Source organism: Aedes aegypti, chromosome 2, assembly GCF_002204515.2.
Source record: "Aedes aegypti strain LVP_AGWG chromosome 2, AaegL5.0 Primary Assembly, whole genome shotgun sequence".
In the NCBI taxonomy this organism is placed as follows: Eukaryota; Metazoa; Arthropoda; class Insecta; order Diptera; family Culicidae; genus Aedes; species Aedes aegypti.
Window position 1 is genome coordinate 234,013,251 of NC_035108.1, and position 14,961 is coordinate 234,028,211.

At 34.6% G+C, this 14,961-nt stretch overlaps 1 protein-coding gene across 1 annotated transcript in view; it reads right to left on the minus strand.

Annotated features, from left to right (window-relative positions):
- Positions 1 to 14,961, minus strand: part of LOC5569106 (gamma-aminobutyric acid type B receptor subunit 1) — a 473,264-nt gene that overhangs the window by 111,238 nt on the left and 347,065 nt on the right. The window contains 1 exon segment of the mRNA XM_021844473.1: positions 5,258 to 5,423. Coding sequence (XP_021700165.1) covers positions 5,258 to 5,423 — 166 coding nt within the window.

Here is a 14,961-nt window from a genome sequence, read left to right on the forward strand (position 1 = left end):
CCGTTTTAAATCAAAAATGGCATATTTTAGCTGTTTTGAGCCATTTCAAGCCGTATTAAACTATTAAAGCCGTTTCAAGCCGCTCTACGCTATTTTCAGGCGTTTCAAGCCGTTTAAGCCATTTTTAGCCGTTTTGAGCCGTTCTAATCCGTTTTAAGCCAATTTGAGCCATTTTAAGAAATTTTTAACTATTTAAAGCCGTATTAAGCCTTTTTAAGCCGTTTCATGCCATTTTTAGCTATTTTAAGCCGTTTCAATCCATTTTAAGCCATTGTAAGCCGCTCTTAGGTGTTTTAGTCATTTCAAGCCATTTTTAGTCGTTTTAAACCATTCCAAGCAGTTTTAAGCCATTTTGAGCCATTTTGAGCCGTTTTTAGCTATTTTAAGCGTTTAAGGGCCAATTTCTTCACCCTTGCTTAAGCCGTAAACCACGTTTACCCATATGGTTAAACTTGGTTTAATGCCTAAGCGGTGGTGAAGAAACCGCTTATAAGCCATTTAAAGCCGTTTTAAGTCGTTTTTAGGCGTTTTAAGCCGTTTAAAACCGTTGCAAGCCGTTTAAAGCCGTTTTAAGCCATATTAGGCCATTTTAAACCATTTTGAGCCGTTTTAAGCCAAGCTGCTGTCAAGCTAAATTTTTCATGAAAATGATCCGAGTATGCCTAGGAGTGTGCGGTTATTACTTAGTCACGCTAAAAAATGTTATATGACACAAAAACTTCCAACTTTCGAAACAACGTTATACTTGGTCTTATTTATGCATAAGTTTATCAAAAGTCTGGTAAAATATATATTTTTTACTAAGGTACGGTCAGAAACTATCTGATCCAGTCAATGTATTGGACTTATTACCAGCATCAATCTGCAGTAGTTTTGTGTGAAGTATGTTTAGTGTGCACTAGAGTGATGCAAATTTTGAAATGTTGGCTCCCCTATGCCTAAACGATTTATATTATGGTAAATAGCATCCTCCCAATGTTTGAAATGATTCGGAAGAAATTTGACTGTGCACAAGCCATTTGAAGTTTATATGGAGATTACTATGGAAAACGCCAACTTTTTGTGTTCAGGTCTCTATCTCTTCGACATGATATTTTATGGAAAACTGAACAACCTCTGCTCATGTGAAATCCTTTCAGCTACAACTTTGCTGAAGACCACATTTTAATAGGACTTAAGCATAAATTGCTATTTTTAATCAAAAACTGGGTTTGCATTTTGCATGCTTAACAAACTGCTCGGCAGGCAACAGTGGTGCTCCTGGCAGGTAGAATAGATCAAAGTAATCCAGGCTACTATGTTCTACAGCAAAACAGCAGTGTTGCTCTGAAAGTAATTGAATGATCATCTCAGCATGATTTAGACTTTGTTATCACTATTAACAAATTATCCTTACGTCTAATCAAAATGTGGTCCTCGGCAAAGTTGTAGCTGGGAAGATTTCACATGAGTAGAGTTTGTTCACTTTTCCATAAATTATTAGTACGAGCAGTTAGAAGACTGAACACAAAAGGTTTGTCTTTTCCATAGTAATTTCCATAGAAACTTCAAATGGCCTGTGCACAACCAAATCTCTTCCAAATCACTTCAAATTTTGGGAGAATGATTTTCATCATAATTGACACCGTTTAAGCATAGGGGAGCAAAAATTTCAAAATTCGCATCAGTCTGCACCAGTGTGCACCTTGAAAATGGTTTCCAGCGAGACAAGCAAACAAGCAACGGTTAGCACTGGTAGAAAAAGTTTTGTTCAAATTGAAAGGCCAAAATGTTCGAGTTCGCACCCCTTAGGTTTAAAGCCGTTTTAAGTCGTTTTTAGCCGTTTTATGCCGTTATAAACCGTTTCAGGCAGTTTTAAGCCGTTTTGAGCCGCTTTTAAGCGTTTTAAGCCATTTCAAGCCGTATTAAGCCATTTAAATCCCTTTAAACCTTTTTAATCCGTTTTGAGCAATTTTATGCCGTTTTAAGCCATTTCTAGCAATAATAAGCCATTTCAAGCCGTGTTAAGCCATTTAAGAAATTCTAATCCATTTTTAGCCGGTTTGAGCCATTTTAAGCCGTTTTAAGCTGTTTCAAGCCGTTTAAAGTCGTTTTTAGTCATTTTAAGCCGTTTTAAGCCATTATTAGCCGTTTTAAGCCGTTAAATCCGTTTCCAGTCATTTAATGCCGTTTTAAGCCATTTTAAGCCATTTAAAGAAATTTTAAGCCATTTCAAGCCGCTTTAAGCCATTGTTAGCCATTTATAGCCATTTAAAGCCGTTTAAAGCCGTTTATCCGTTTCATGTCGTTTTTATCCATTTTAAGCCGTTTCAATTCATTTTAAGCTAGGCGTTTCAAGCTGTTTTTAGTCATTTTAAGCCATTTAAACCTTTTTTTGCCGTTTTAAACTATTTTAAGCCGTTTAATGTCATTTTGAGCCGTTTTAAGCCGTTTAAAGCCGTTTTAAGCCATTTTAAGCCGTTTTAAGCTATTTTAAGCCGTTCTGGCCTATCTAAGCTGTTTCAAGCCATTTTTAACCCCTCTAAGCCATTTTAAGGCGTTTCTGGCCATTTTAGCCATTCTAAGCCGTTTTGAGCCGCTTTAAGTCGTTTTGAGCCGTGTCAAGCCAGTTTAAGCCCTTTCAAGCCATATAAGCCCATGCCGTATTATGCCGTTTTGAGCCGTTTTAAGGCATTTTTAGCTGTTTAAAGTCATTTTAAGAAATTTTAAACCGTTTTAAGCCGCTTTTAGCCATTTTAAGCCGTTTTAAGACGTTTTAAGTCAGTTAAAGAAATTTTAAGCCGCTCTAAGCCATTTTAGGCCATTTCAAGCAATTTTAAGCCGCTTTAAGCCGTTGTTAGCCATTTAAAGCCGTTTTTAGCCGATTTAGCCATTTTTAGCAATTTTTAGCCATTTTCAGTGGTTTCAGCCATTTGAACGGTTTCAGTTTTAAGCAATTTTATGCCGTTTTTAGCCGTTTTAAGCCATTTTAAGCCATTTTTAGCCGTTTTATGCCATATCAAGCAGTTTTATGCCGTTTTTTGCCATTTTAAGCCGATTTAAGCCGTTTCAATTTATTTTAAGCCATTGTAAGCCGCTCTAGGGCATTTCAACCTGTTTTTAGTTATTTAAAGCCATTTAAGCCATTTCCAACTAACAATTTTAGCGCTATAAGCCAAGATTATTTGCTATATGCTGTATAACAGTTGAATTGTCAAAAATAGAACGATTAGCGTTAATACAGCTGTAACGCAAACGTTTTGCAGCTACAAATCTTAGCTGAATAAATTTCATCGATTATCGCTTTTGCTGCTTTCACTAAGCTGTAACTCAACACCGTAAAAGATAGCAACCTAATGATGTGGAATAAAACTCGCCATCATTAATCCGGCTGCTTCTATACAATATGATTTGTTATGCTGCTCAATATATAATTAAGAAGCGCTTTGTCATCAGTTATACAGCGAGCATACAGCAGTAAGCTGTAAAACGACAACTTGTGGCACATCTGCTCAGCTTGTTGGATGTAAACATTGCGTTTGACGTTTCGCACCCTCTTACAGCCTGATGAAGTGGTGTAAGCGTGGCTATGACATCTTTTACGATCATTATAAAATTTTGTGTGTACCATTTTCGATGTAGAACAAAACGGTATGTTTTCTTTGCCCTTCGATATAGACTGTGATGGCAACAAGGACAGCGTCGATACTTGTGGATGCAGAGATCGTGAGTTCGATTCCAAACGGTGGCAGGTAATGTTGGGAACATTAAATTTAGATACTTATAATATGAATTCCGGAAGCTGTGAAACAGCTTGAAATAAATATTTAATCGATAATACAGCGAAGTTGTATAAAAATTATTCAACAGTTGCGAAATGGTTGAGAAAGCGCCTTCCGAAGATGTTACACAGCTACTTGTCGTATAACTGTCGAGATACAGCAATGATCGGTATGAATAAGAGCTGCCAACACAGCTTAGAAGTAGCTGAGTAGATTCGCCAGATTTGTTGGTAAAAGGATCGCATAGAAGCTTTCGTTCGTATGTACAGCGCCTTTACTCAGCATAAAGCCGTATAAAGAGGGCCTAGAGAATGTTTACATTTGCACTAAATGTTAGTTGGGTTTTTTGCCGTTTTAAACGATTTTGAGCCGTTTTAAATCATTTCAAGCCGTATTAAGCCATTTGAACCGTTCTAAGTCGTTTTCAGCCAGGGGGTCAGGGGTCGTTTTTAACCGTTTTTAGCCGTTTTAAGCCATTTTAAGCAATATTAAGCCGTTTTTAGTCATTTTAAACCGTTTTAAGCGGTGTTAAGCTGTTTTTTGCCATTTTGAACCGTTTGAAGCTGATTTTTTTTGCCATTTTTAACCGTTTTAAGCCGTTTCAAGTCGTTTAAAGCCGTTTTAGGCCGTTTTAAGCGGTTTTAGCCAATTAAAGCTGTTTTTAGCCGTTTTGATCCGTTTTTAGCCGTTTTGATCCGTTTTAGGCCATTTTAAGCCATATAAGCCATTTTAAGAAATTTTAAGCCATTTTAAGCCGTTTTAAGCCGTTGTAAGCCATTTTAAGAAATTTTGAGCCGTTTTTAGCCATTTTAAGCCGTTTTAAACAATTTTTAGCCATTTAAAGCTGTTTTAATACGGTTTATGCAATATTAAGTCGTTTTTAGCAATTTTGAACCATTTTAAGCCGTTTCAAGTTATTTTAAGCCATTCAAAGTTGTTTTTAGGCGTTTTAGCTGTTTTGAGCCGTTTTTAGCTATTTTCAGCTATTTTTAGCCATATTAAGCCGTTTTATGCCATTTCAAAACCGTTAAAAGCCGTTATTAGCCTCTTCTAGTCGTTATAAGCCATTTTCAGCAGTTTTGAGCCATTAATATTTGAATTCCAAAGGATTACATAACAAAAATAAAGGAAAATAGTTATCAATTTGCCTCCGGAATACGGCACCAGATGAAATAGTTGAAAAGAGAAGTATGTAGCATCAATAATTTATATCTCAAATCTATCTGTCATTTATTCATTGTTTCAACATTTTCCAATAATAAAATTGTGCAGTTTTTGTAATAATTGGTTATAGGAAAAAACTTATACTTGTCAAGTTTGAGCATTTTATATAACAAACGGCTTTCACTACTATTATTCTGAACATAACTGTATGTTTCCAATCATACAATAACTAAAATTTCCAATTGGTTGCCTTGTGGTCTGATTTCAAAATTCACATACATGTTTATTGGAACATCAACTATACTGTGGAAATAAGATATGGAGTAGCTTACCGAAAGTCTTCCGACGACATTCCTGAGATGGTTTTCTGATTGTTTTGATTCCACATGAGCGCTTCAGTTGTCAGGTGCCCTTGGGCTGCCATCCTCATCTCTTCTTTGGTACATGAAATGTTTTCGTTCCTGAGATTTACTTCGTACCAGTTATCTTCGTACCATCCTGGAAAAAATAAGAATAGAAGACAATCGAAATTAAATGGTTGAATCTTATTAAGATGTTCAGTTTGATGTTGTTTGTTAGTGAAAATCCAATCCATAAACTGCGTAACGAATTTTATTATCCCTTCCCGTGATTCTAGAGTCATCAAGTTTGCAATATAATATTAGGGTTGAATCACTGGCTTTGGCCATGGCACCTGTTGTATAGTGAGTTATGCGTAAATCAAATAATTTTGTAATTACGTAGTCATGTCAACAACAGAAATACATGTATTAAATCCGCAGACTGTATCAGAAAAATAATAGGGACAAGTTTAAAATTTTAGCCCCTTTACCTTAATTACCAAAAACCATCTTCGTATTGAAATATATTTAGCGCTGAATCACATAAGTGAAACCAAACGCAAAGGTCAAATGTTAAAATTTCGTGATGTAAAACCGGGTGCTTGGGTTAAGCGGAATATTACATCAGAGATATTTATTATATGGGAAGCCGTAAATAAAGTTAGGTAAGCCTTTTGGATAGCTTCGAAGTTGGTAAACGTCGTGAATTGTTTTGACTTTATAAGTAAGAGTAATGCAACCATATACCTAGTGCAAACGCCATAATTTTCAATTTAAGCAAATCTAACAACTAACCACATAAAAAACCGCATGTATCGAATAAAAGCATAAAATATAATTTATATAAATCAGACAAGTTTTCTGCACTAGTTTGAATTTAGCCCGAGTTATGCTGTTCTCAGCTGCAAGTCCTAGGCCGTGTCCGATACATATGTAGACTATCACAGTTTGTTTGCACAAAACCTAGCCCTCGAAAACGCGACTGTTTGCATGTTTGCACTGGCTAGAAGACAGTCATAACCAAATAACAGAGGGGTGGAGGAAAAACATTCAAACTGGGATAAAAATATAAGTTTATTTCGAAGCTCTGCATAGTGGCCAAGTAGAAAGAACAGATAAAAAAATATCCAGTGCACTCGGTTGAGAAAGTTTTGCTCCTCTGGGGAGAAGAAACACCACATTCCCTCGGAGGTAGCTTTGGGAAATGGTTGACACTAATAAATCCCTATTACACGTTAATGTTTGCTCAGTGCATTTGGATAAATTGTTTTTAATTTTAATTTATGGCCAAACACGGCGTAGTACTCCAAGTCTTAAACAGATTTCTATTCTATGATTCGTAATGTACTTCACTACTAAATACCCCAAAGCAGAATAAAGTAATCTTTGGCAAGCAATTCGCTTCAGTGAGTGTCAAAGCAGTCCATTTTCTAATGAAATTAAAAAAAAATCATTAAAATAAAAGAACCCAACATGAATTTTATTTCTTAGGGTAAATATTGAACTTTGTTTTGATAATTTACAAGATTTATTTTTTAAAAGTTTTGATACATAAATTATTTGTTCCAAACATTTTTGAAACGAGTGTATTGTACCTACACTCCCTTACACAAGTTTAGGATCACCCCCTTAAAAAGAATCTATGACATTTGGTCGAAAGACATTAGGTTGAATGACATTTAGTCGAATGACGTTTGGTCGAAAGTACATTTGGTCGAATGGACATTTGGTCGAAAAAGTTTAATCGAAACAGAGAGCATATGACACTTGGTCAAATCGACATTTTGTGGACATGTGATCGAATCGGGAAACAGTTTCACGTTTAATAGTTTTATCGTCAAGAGTAGCATTTTGTCACAGAGTGATTGAATAATTGAAAAAAGTATCAGACATTTTACCAACAATCTATATGCGGTTAGCAAACTTTTGTTATTTTATTTGATAAATCCTACTCTCCCAACATGTTGATCATCCTTCTGCGTTTTGACGGTTTATGCTGCCCTTACATTCAAGCTTGTTCTGCGAGATAAGCTGATTTTAAATGGAAGCAAGGCGACTTTTGCCACCTTAGTCAACTCGTTTTCCCTTATCCGATACATAGAATAAGCACAATTTTCTTGTTTAATTATTTAAAACTTATTTAAAAATCTGTTATTCACTCAAGGTCATCAACACTGTCAGCAAATTCATATATTTGCTTGAGGAACGTTATTAAGCTGGAAGTCACAAATTGTGACTCACAATAAGCTAATTGATCATAAGTACAGTTACCGATATTTAATAATCACTTCACCGTAAGCTTTTCCCTTAAAGCATTTTTTCCTGCCGTTATAAGTCTGATTTCCGCATTCATAAATCTCAAATTCATAATTTCATAAATCATAAATTCAAAAAGCTGCAAAATCTGGAATTCAAAGAAGGATTTCGAGCACTCTCCAGGAATGCGTCATCAAATGAAAACCAATACTTCATTACGAATAACAATGACAATTCGAAAGAATAATAAATTCAAATGATCATCATGTTCACATCGTTGAGTAATTAATTACTCGTAGAGCAGGTTTTCAAAGAATGATAATTTTTTAAAAGAATAAAATAACCACTAAATATATCAGTCAATGTACAATAAACTTCCAAAAAGTTCATTTGAACAATAATCCAAATCCTAGATATGGGTATAACGTCAAATCACATACAAAATATGTATTTGTTTATTCAACAACGCTTAATAATTCAGATATTCAAAAGAATACGTTATTCGACCAACTTTGCAAATATTTAGAAAACAATCATCAGTTGCTCCAAATGATCTTTCAATAAACCATTATTTTTAATGTTTTCGACAAAATTTTCTTTCAACTAAACGTCATTCGACCAAATGTCATTTGACGAAATGATCTAAAGCCATTCGACCAAATGTCCATTCAACCAAATGTCCCTTCGACCAAATGTACTTTCGACCAAATGTACTTTCGACCAAACTATGGAAACAAAGTTTTACGTTTAGTTTGACTATCGTCGAGAGTAGTATTTTGTCGCTTATACAAGAATGATCGTATAGTTGAAAAAGTATCAGCAATTTTATCAACAATCTATATGCGATTAGCAAAATTTTTGTATTCAATTTGATAGAGGCTCTTCCCACGTATTAATCTACCTTTTGACGTTTCATGCTGCTTTCTCGTTCAGGTACACACTTAGTTTAAATTACTGGGGTCGGTAAAATTTTACTGGGTTTTGAAACTACCGAAAACGTCAGTAAAATGAAAACTGTCGCCACGCGTAATTGAAAAGCAAATTTCACTATGTTTTATTTTTTATCAATAAATGATATAAAAAGAAAGCTCTCTGCAAAATTTCAGTGAAAAATCTCTGTTTTTCGATTTCTGACATTTTTTTTAGTTTACTGACTTTTTCGGTAGTTCAAAAACCCAGTCATTTATACCGAACAGATTGAGTGTGTATGTTCTGAGATTCAAGATAAGCTGATCTTAAATTGAAACAAGCCAACTTTTGTCACCTCAGTCTTACGCGGTGCATAGAATTAGCACATTTTTCATTTTTATTAATCCAAAGCTTCTACTGTAAACCCTGTTATTCACTCGAGGTCATCAACATTGTCAGCAAAACCATATATTCGCTTGAGGAATGTTATTGAGCTGAAATTCACAATAAGCAAATTGGCCATAAGTAGAGTCACCGACACCTAAAATTCACTTCGCCATAAAGGTTTTGTTTGAAGAAATTTGTTCCTGCCGTTTTAATTCTGATTTCCGCATTCAAAAATGTTACCCACGACCCGGAAGGCAAAGAAAGATCCCGAGCTCTCTCTCCGAATGCTTCCATCAGATAAGCTGATCTTCATTACGAAGAACGATGATATTTCAAAAGAATAAAAAAAGAAGAACACATTATGTTCACATCGTTGAGTAATAAAATAACTTGTTGAGCAGTTTTTCAAAGAATGAGGATATTGTAAAAGAATAATAAATTCACTAGAGCTAAGTATTTCATTTAATGTACAAAAAAACTATTAAAAAGTTCATTTGGATAATCATTGAAATTTTAGATTTTCGCATAACTTTAAATTACAAATAAAAAGGTGTATTAAATTTTAAAATAAGACTACAGCAAATGTCCCATTTTTATTCAACAACAGTTAATGATTCAAATTATTCAAAAGAATACGTTATCGTATCAACTTTGCTAAAAAAATATCAATTTTGCCAAATGATCTTTCAATGAACCATTTGGAAATAGGCTTTCACCAAATTTCCGTTCAACTTAACATCATTCGACCAAAATAAGTGTTCTAAAGCCATTCGACCAAATGTCAATTCGACTAAATGTCCTTTCGACCAAATGTCATTCGACCAGATGTCATTCGACGAATTGTCCTAAAGCCGTTTTGTCCGTATCTCTTTGATTATACGTCCAATTAAAACTCTCTATGACTCGTTCTAAAGGAAATGTTACGATCTCATACTCTTGTTCAGGAGCGTATTTTCAATTATCTGTGGATCAGCTTCTAATGGGAACAATGTGTTAAGTAGCTTCAAATAACCAAATAGTTTAATGACAATGCACCGAAATATGAATCGTTTAGCACAAAACTGAAGACCAAGCAAAAACGTATGTGCAAATAGCTTCCGATCATGTAGGAACATTTCAAACCAAACAATACTGCTTAAAACTACAGGAGATACACAAAATGATTGAGATAGACAAAATTTTAAATGATCATAACTTTATGAAATATGGATGAAATTGGATGCAACCAGAAGTTGTCGACGGAACATTTAGTCTAGTTTAGGAACTTGCTCGGTCATGCATATTGACCACTAGACACCGGAGATGTTCCGGATTTTCCGAGGTCATGTCTAAATTCAATTTTTTTTCTGTCGTGTGTATTTTTGCTCGGTGAGAAGTTGTATACAATTTTCTAGATACTAGAACTGATAGGAAGATGAATGCCACTGAACGCATTAAGATTCGTTGACAAAACTCCCATACTTCCTAGAATTCTTGCAGAATTTATACCAATGTTGATTGGTATGGAAAACTCTAACAATAAAAAAATACTTTCAGAGATAAGAACCTTTTTTTGGATTTCTTCAGAAACTCTTAAACCTCTCCATAAAATTCTGTTGATCATAAATGAAAGATTCCTCCAGAATTTTATCCAAGGTTACTACATACATTTCACCGAGAATTCCTAAACAATTCAAAAATATTTGCCAAATAAATACCAGAAGTTTTCCTAAGAATATTTAAGGAAGGATTTACGATGTAATATCTTAAGAAATATCCTTGGGATTCCGCAGATTTTATTTTGATAGTGTTCTTAGAGATATTCATAGATACATTGAAGATCAACCCAAAGTACTTTTGGAAGAGTTTCAGTATTTAGAGAAAATCTGAGAAAACATATTCTACTGAATTTACAGGAATAATTCCTGAAGAAACATAAAATTTTAGGTGCTTTTAATTAAATTCATCGAACTCTTGAAAATTTCAAATTTCTGAAATATCTATATGATTTTTTGCTAAACTTTTTAAGAAGGTCTTAAATTGAAGGGCAGAGCTATTCAGGCTCTTCCATGATTCACTTTGACGTTTTTTTCTTGGCTGAATCATCTGAAACTTTGCAAATAGAAGCATAAAACCCCACTGCCGCATTGAATCAGAAGTTCTAAGAATAGGATCCGGTCCTAAGGTAAATTTTTGCAGGAATTGTAATGAGATCTGTTTTATGTAATACCTGGAGTCATTTCTAGAATAATCGGAAAATGAATATTTGGAGAAATAGCAGGGAAAATTTCTAAAAAAATCCATTTAGGCTGAAACATTCTTAAAACTTTCTTGAAGCAGTCAAACCAGCATTTCTTGAGAAATTGCTAGGATGATCTCCAAAAACTATTCGAAGCAAATTCCTTAAAAAAATCCTTGGAATATTATTTTGGAATATCCCTGCCGTAGTCGATGCTGGACATATTCTTAATGAAATTCCTGTTTCGATATGAATTCTGTAATAATTTAAGATGGGAAATGGAATTTATGGAAGAGTATCTAGAGTTCTTGGGAAAGTTCTCATAGGTTTCTTCGAACAAACATTTTGATTAGTCACAGGTTGCATCTCATCAAGGTTTTCCTTGATAAATTATACGAAAATGGATTTTTGAAAGGGCTTTGGATTACTATCGAGAAATTGAAGGCAACAACTTTTGAAATTTATCAGTATACATTTCTAGAAAAAAAATGTGTTGAGGGATTACTGAGGAATTTTACAGGGGGACCAAAGCAAAATATTTTTGAAGTGAGTTTCAAAATAATAGGAATCCTTAGGCAAAATCATTGATGTAATTTTCGATCAAGTTTAAGATACAACTTATTGTATTTAAAACAAATGTATGCAAGGATTCCACAGATAAATTATTCGAGGTGTCTAGAGAGATTCATTGTGAATTTTTTGAAGAGATTTCATAGAAATTTGTGAAAAAAGTCATAAATTAATTTCTGGAATAGGAAAAAAAATGAGAAGCTAAAAAAATCTGGAGATATTCCTGAGAAATTTGAACTACTCCCCGAAACGAGAATATATTAGAATAAATTATTGGAATGGGTATTGAAGATGTTGCATGAAAATCTTAAGAAAAATATGTTGAACAAAATAAAGAGGAATCTTAGAAGGAATTCCTGACCAATATTTGGAGTTATTCTTTATTAAATCCTTAGACAAATTTCAATGTGAATTCATTTCAAGATAACTCAACAGATGTTACCACAAACCTTTCAAGTTTTTAAACATTTTTTGGCGGGTTACTCACAATCTCTATTACGGATTACTGATAAAGCCTTTGAATGATTTCTGGTAAGATCTATGGTAGAAGTCTGATTTAGTTTACTTCCGTCATCGCAAGTCAGTCAAATCTGTAAAAAGGAGGCATTGAGAGAATGAACTGAGAAGTTTCCAGACTCTTTTTCCATACGAATATTCAAAAAATTCCAGAGAATTGGAACATGTTCAAACCTTAATGAAACTTAAATATAAAGATGACCAAAACATGCTTCATTTTTGTGTTACACAGTGCGGAAATCTATAGTGGAACTGATATGCGGTTACTTTTCATTATGGGACAATATGACTTGCGGGGGACGGACCTGGTGTAGTGGTTAGAACACACGCCTCTCACGCCGAGGACCTGGGATCGAATCCCATCCCCGAGATAGTCACCAAAAAATTTCAGTGACGATTTCCTTCGGAAGGGAAGTAAAGCCGTTGGTCCCGAGATGAACTAGCCCAGGGCTAAAAATCTCGTTAATAGATAGAAAAAAAAAATATGACTTGCTGTTTTGCCAGTTTGCTCACTACACTACAATAACTTTTGGTTTAAAATACTGACATCTGTATCTAATCTATATTTTTTCTCTCACGATGAATATTTATATTTCATTTAAAGGCTTAAATGATTATTTTATTAGGTTATCGATGGAATTGCAATTATGCAATATAGTATAGTTCTCAGTGAAAATTTCTTCTTAGGTTATTATAACAAAACTAAGTTATTGAATATCAAAGTTTAGTTTCTTATATTGAAATCGATTAAGTACGTATCAAAACTCAATCAACACTCTGAAACTGTATTATCAGTTGGAGTATCCTTCTGCCCCAAATCATTCTATAATTGGATAAATGCGAATCACTCATCTACTGTTTCGCACTAATGACAAAAGCTAATACACCGTTCATTCATTGCGCCTCATTGTTCAGCGGCGAGACACCACGTTGATCGTTATCGCAATGACCAACATAAAACGATGCAATTTTGTCCTTGTTAAATCGACAGAATCGCATCAATGCCTACGTTTACTGCTGCATAGACATGTAACAATAAAAGTTCCGATGATGATAGCTTGCCATTTAGCGATTGCACTCATGAGGAGAAAAGCGTTACATTACTCACGCTTGTTGTGTCAGTTGACAATAACCATTCATAATCAAATCCATTGTGTGATTGTGGGATGGCACAGTTTATGATACCGGTAGTAACCAAAATATTTGTTTTATTCAATTATAGTTCAATCTCATACCGAATCATTCGAATTCAATTGAAATCAACCAGGACTACGAAGGTACTCAACGACCAAGAAGATTGTGTTGGAAATTTATATAGTAAGGACATGATTTTGTATTTTTGGAGGCAATTCAAGGCGTGAAATGTTCAAATGCACACTCATATTTTATATACAGTCAAACCTCCATGAGTCAATATTTGAAGTGGTTCATGGAAATAGCGAGTCATGGAACATAAATACTTTGGAAAGCTCTTTTGAGGAGGCCATCATAGTAGCCATGAAACTTTGTTTATTTTTGTATGGTTTCATGAGTCGATATCGAGTAGAGGAACCAACATTGGGAATGGTAAAAGCAGTAGGCTTGAATTTCACGAATCTCACGTGGCTTTTCTGACTACAGTAATTTGAAAGCGTGAATCCAGGTGGGATCCTAGTTGGATTCTGGTAAGATCCGGATAGGATTCAGGTAGAATCCTGGATACGGGTAGGATTCTGGAAGGATTCTGGAAGAATCCTGGTAGAATCCTGGTTGGATCCGGGTAGGATCCTGATAGGATCCCGGTAGGATCCTGGTAGGGTCCTGGTAGAATTCGGGAATTACCATGGCGCACCATGGGAATTTTCAACGTTATATCAAAAAATTAAGCAAGCAATGAATGCAACTCAGAATTAGTTTTTCAGTTGCAACACTTGTATGTTCACAATTATTTTGTTTTGATTATACAGTAGAAGCTCGTTTTAATGACAACTTTTATGGCGATTGAAGCTTTCTATAGCGACATTTTCTGATCCCTTGAAAAATATTTTGATGTTTTAACTATTCTCTATAACGAATTTTCTCTTTTACGACGGTCCCCTTCAATCGTCGCTATAACTAGCATCAACTGTACACTAATACTACTGGAAAATCAGAAACCTCTCAAGCTAAGCTCAAGAATTTACCTAAAGTCCTGTGAAAACTTACGCAAGGCTACGCTTAATTGTAAACCAATATTTTCTTAGTAGACTCAAACCTAAATTCTGGTGTGTATCGTAGCTGTGCTGACTGTATGTACATACATATCCCGATCGTCGTATATTAACTATCTTATCTAGACTATATTGAATTCAAATTATAAAATTATTATGAAGATGTCGATTATTACTTTTGAAATAAACACCAACTGCAGAAACAACGTTACATTTGCATTTCAAATTTGATGGAACATTTTTCAGCAATCTCAGAAACTTCACAACACTAAATATAGTTTTCAATTTTATTTCAGGCTTTGCTCGGGATGTGAGCATAATAATGCATTATACGCCTATATAGGCATGCATGTATGCACGTGAAGCTTAATTGTTGAATGGCTGATGTCTATATGTTAACACATATCCTACAGGGTGTCTGGTTCATTCAACTGTTAAATGTGATGACACATAGGCATGTACCTACATGCATATATGCATCAACTGGAATTGTGTGTCGTCGGTTGCGTCCGACAAATGTTTTGTGCAAATTGGTTGATATCATAGAAAACTGCCAGCAGCAGACTTATATCCACTGTTTTCGTAAAGCAAAATGGATTTGGCCTACATAAACAGTCGGTGACAAAAGCAGGTAACTGAAAGTTGTTTTA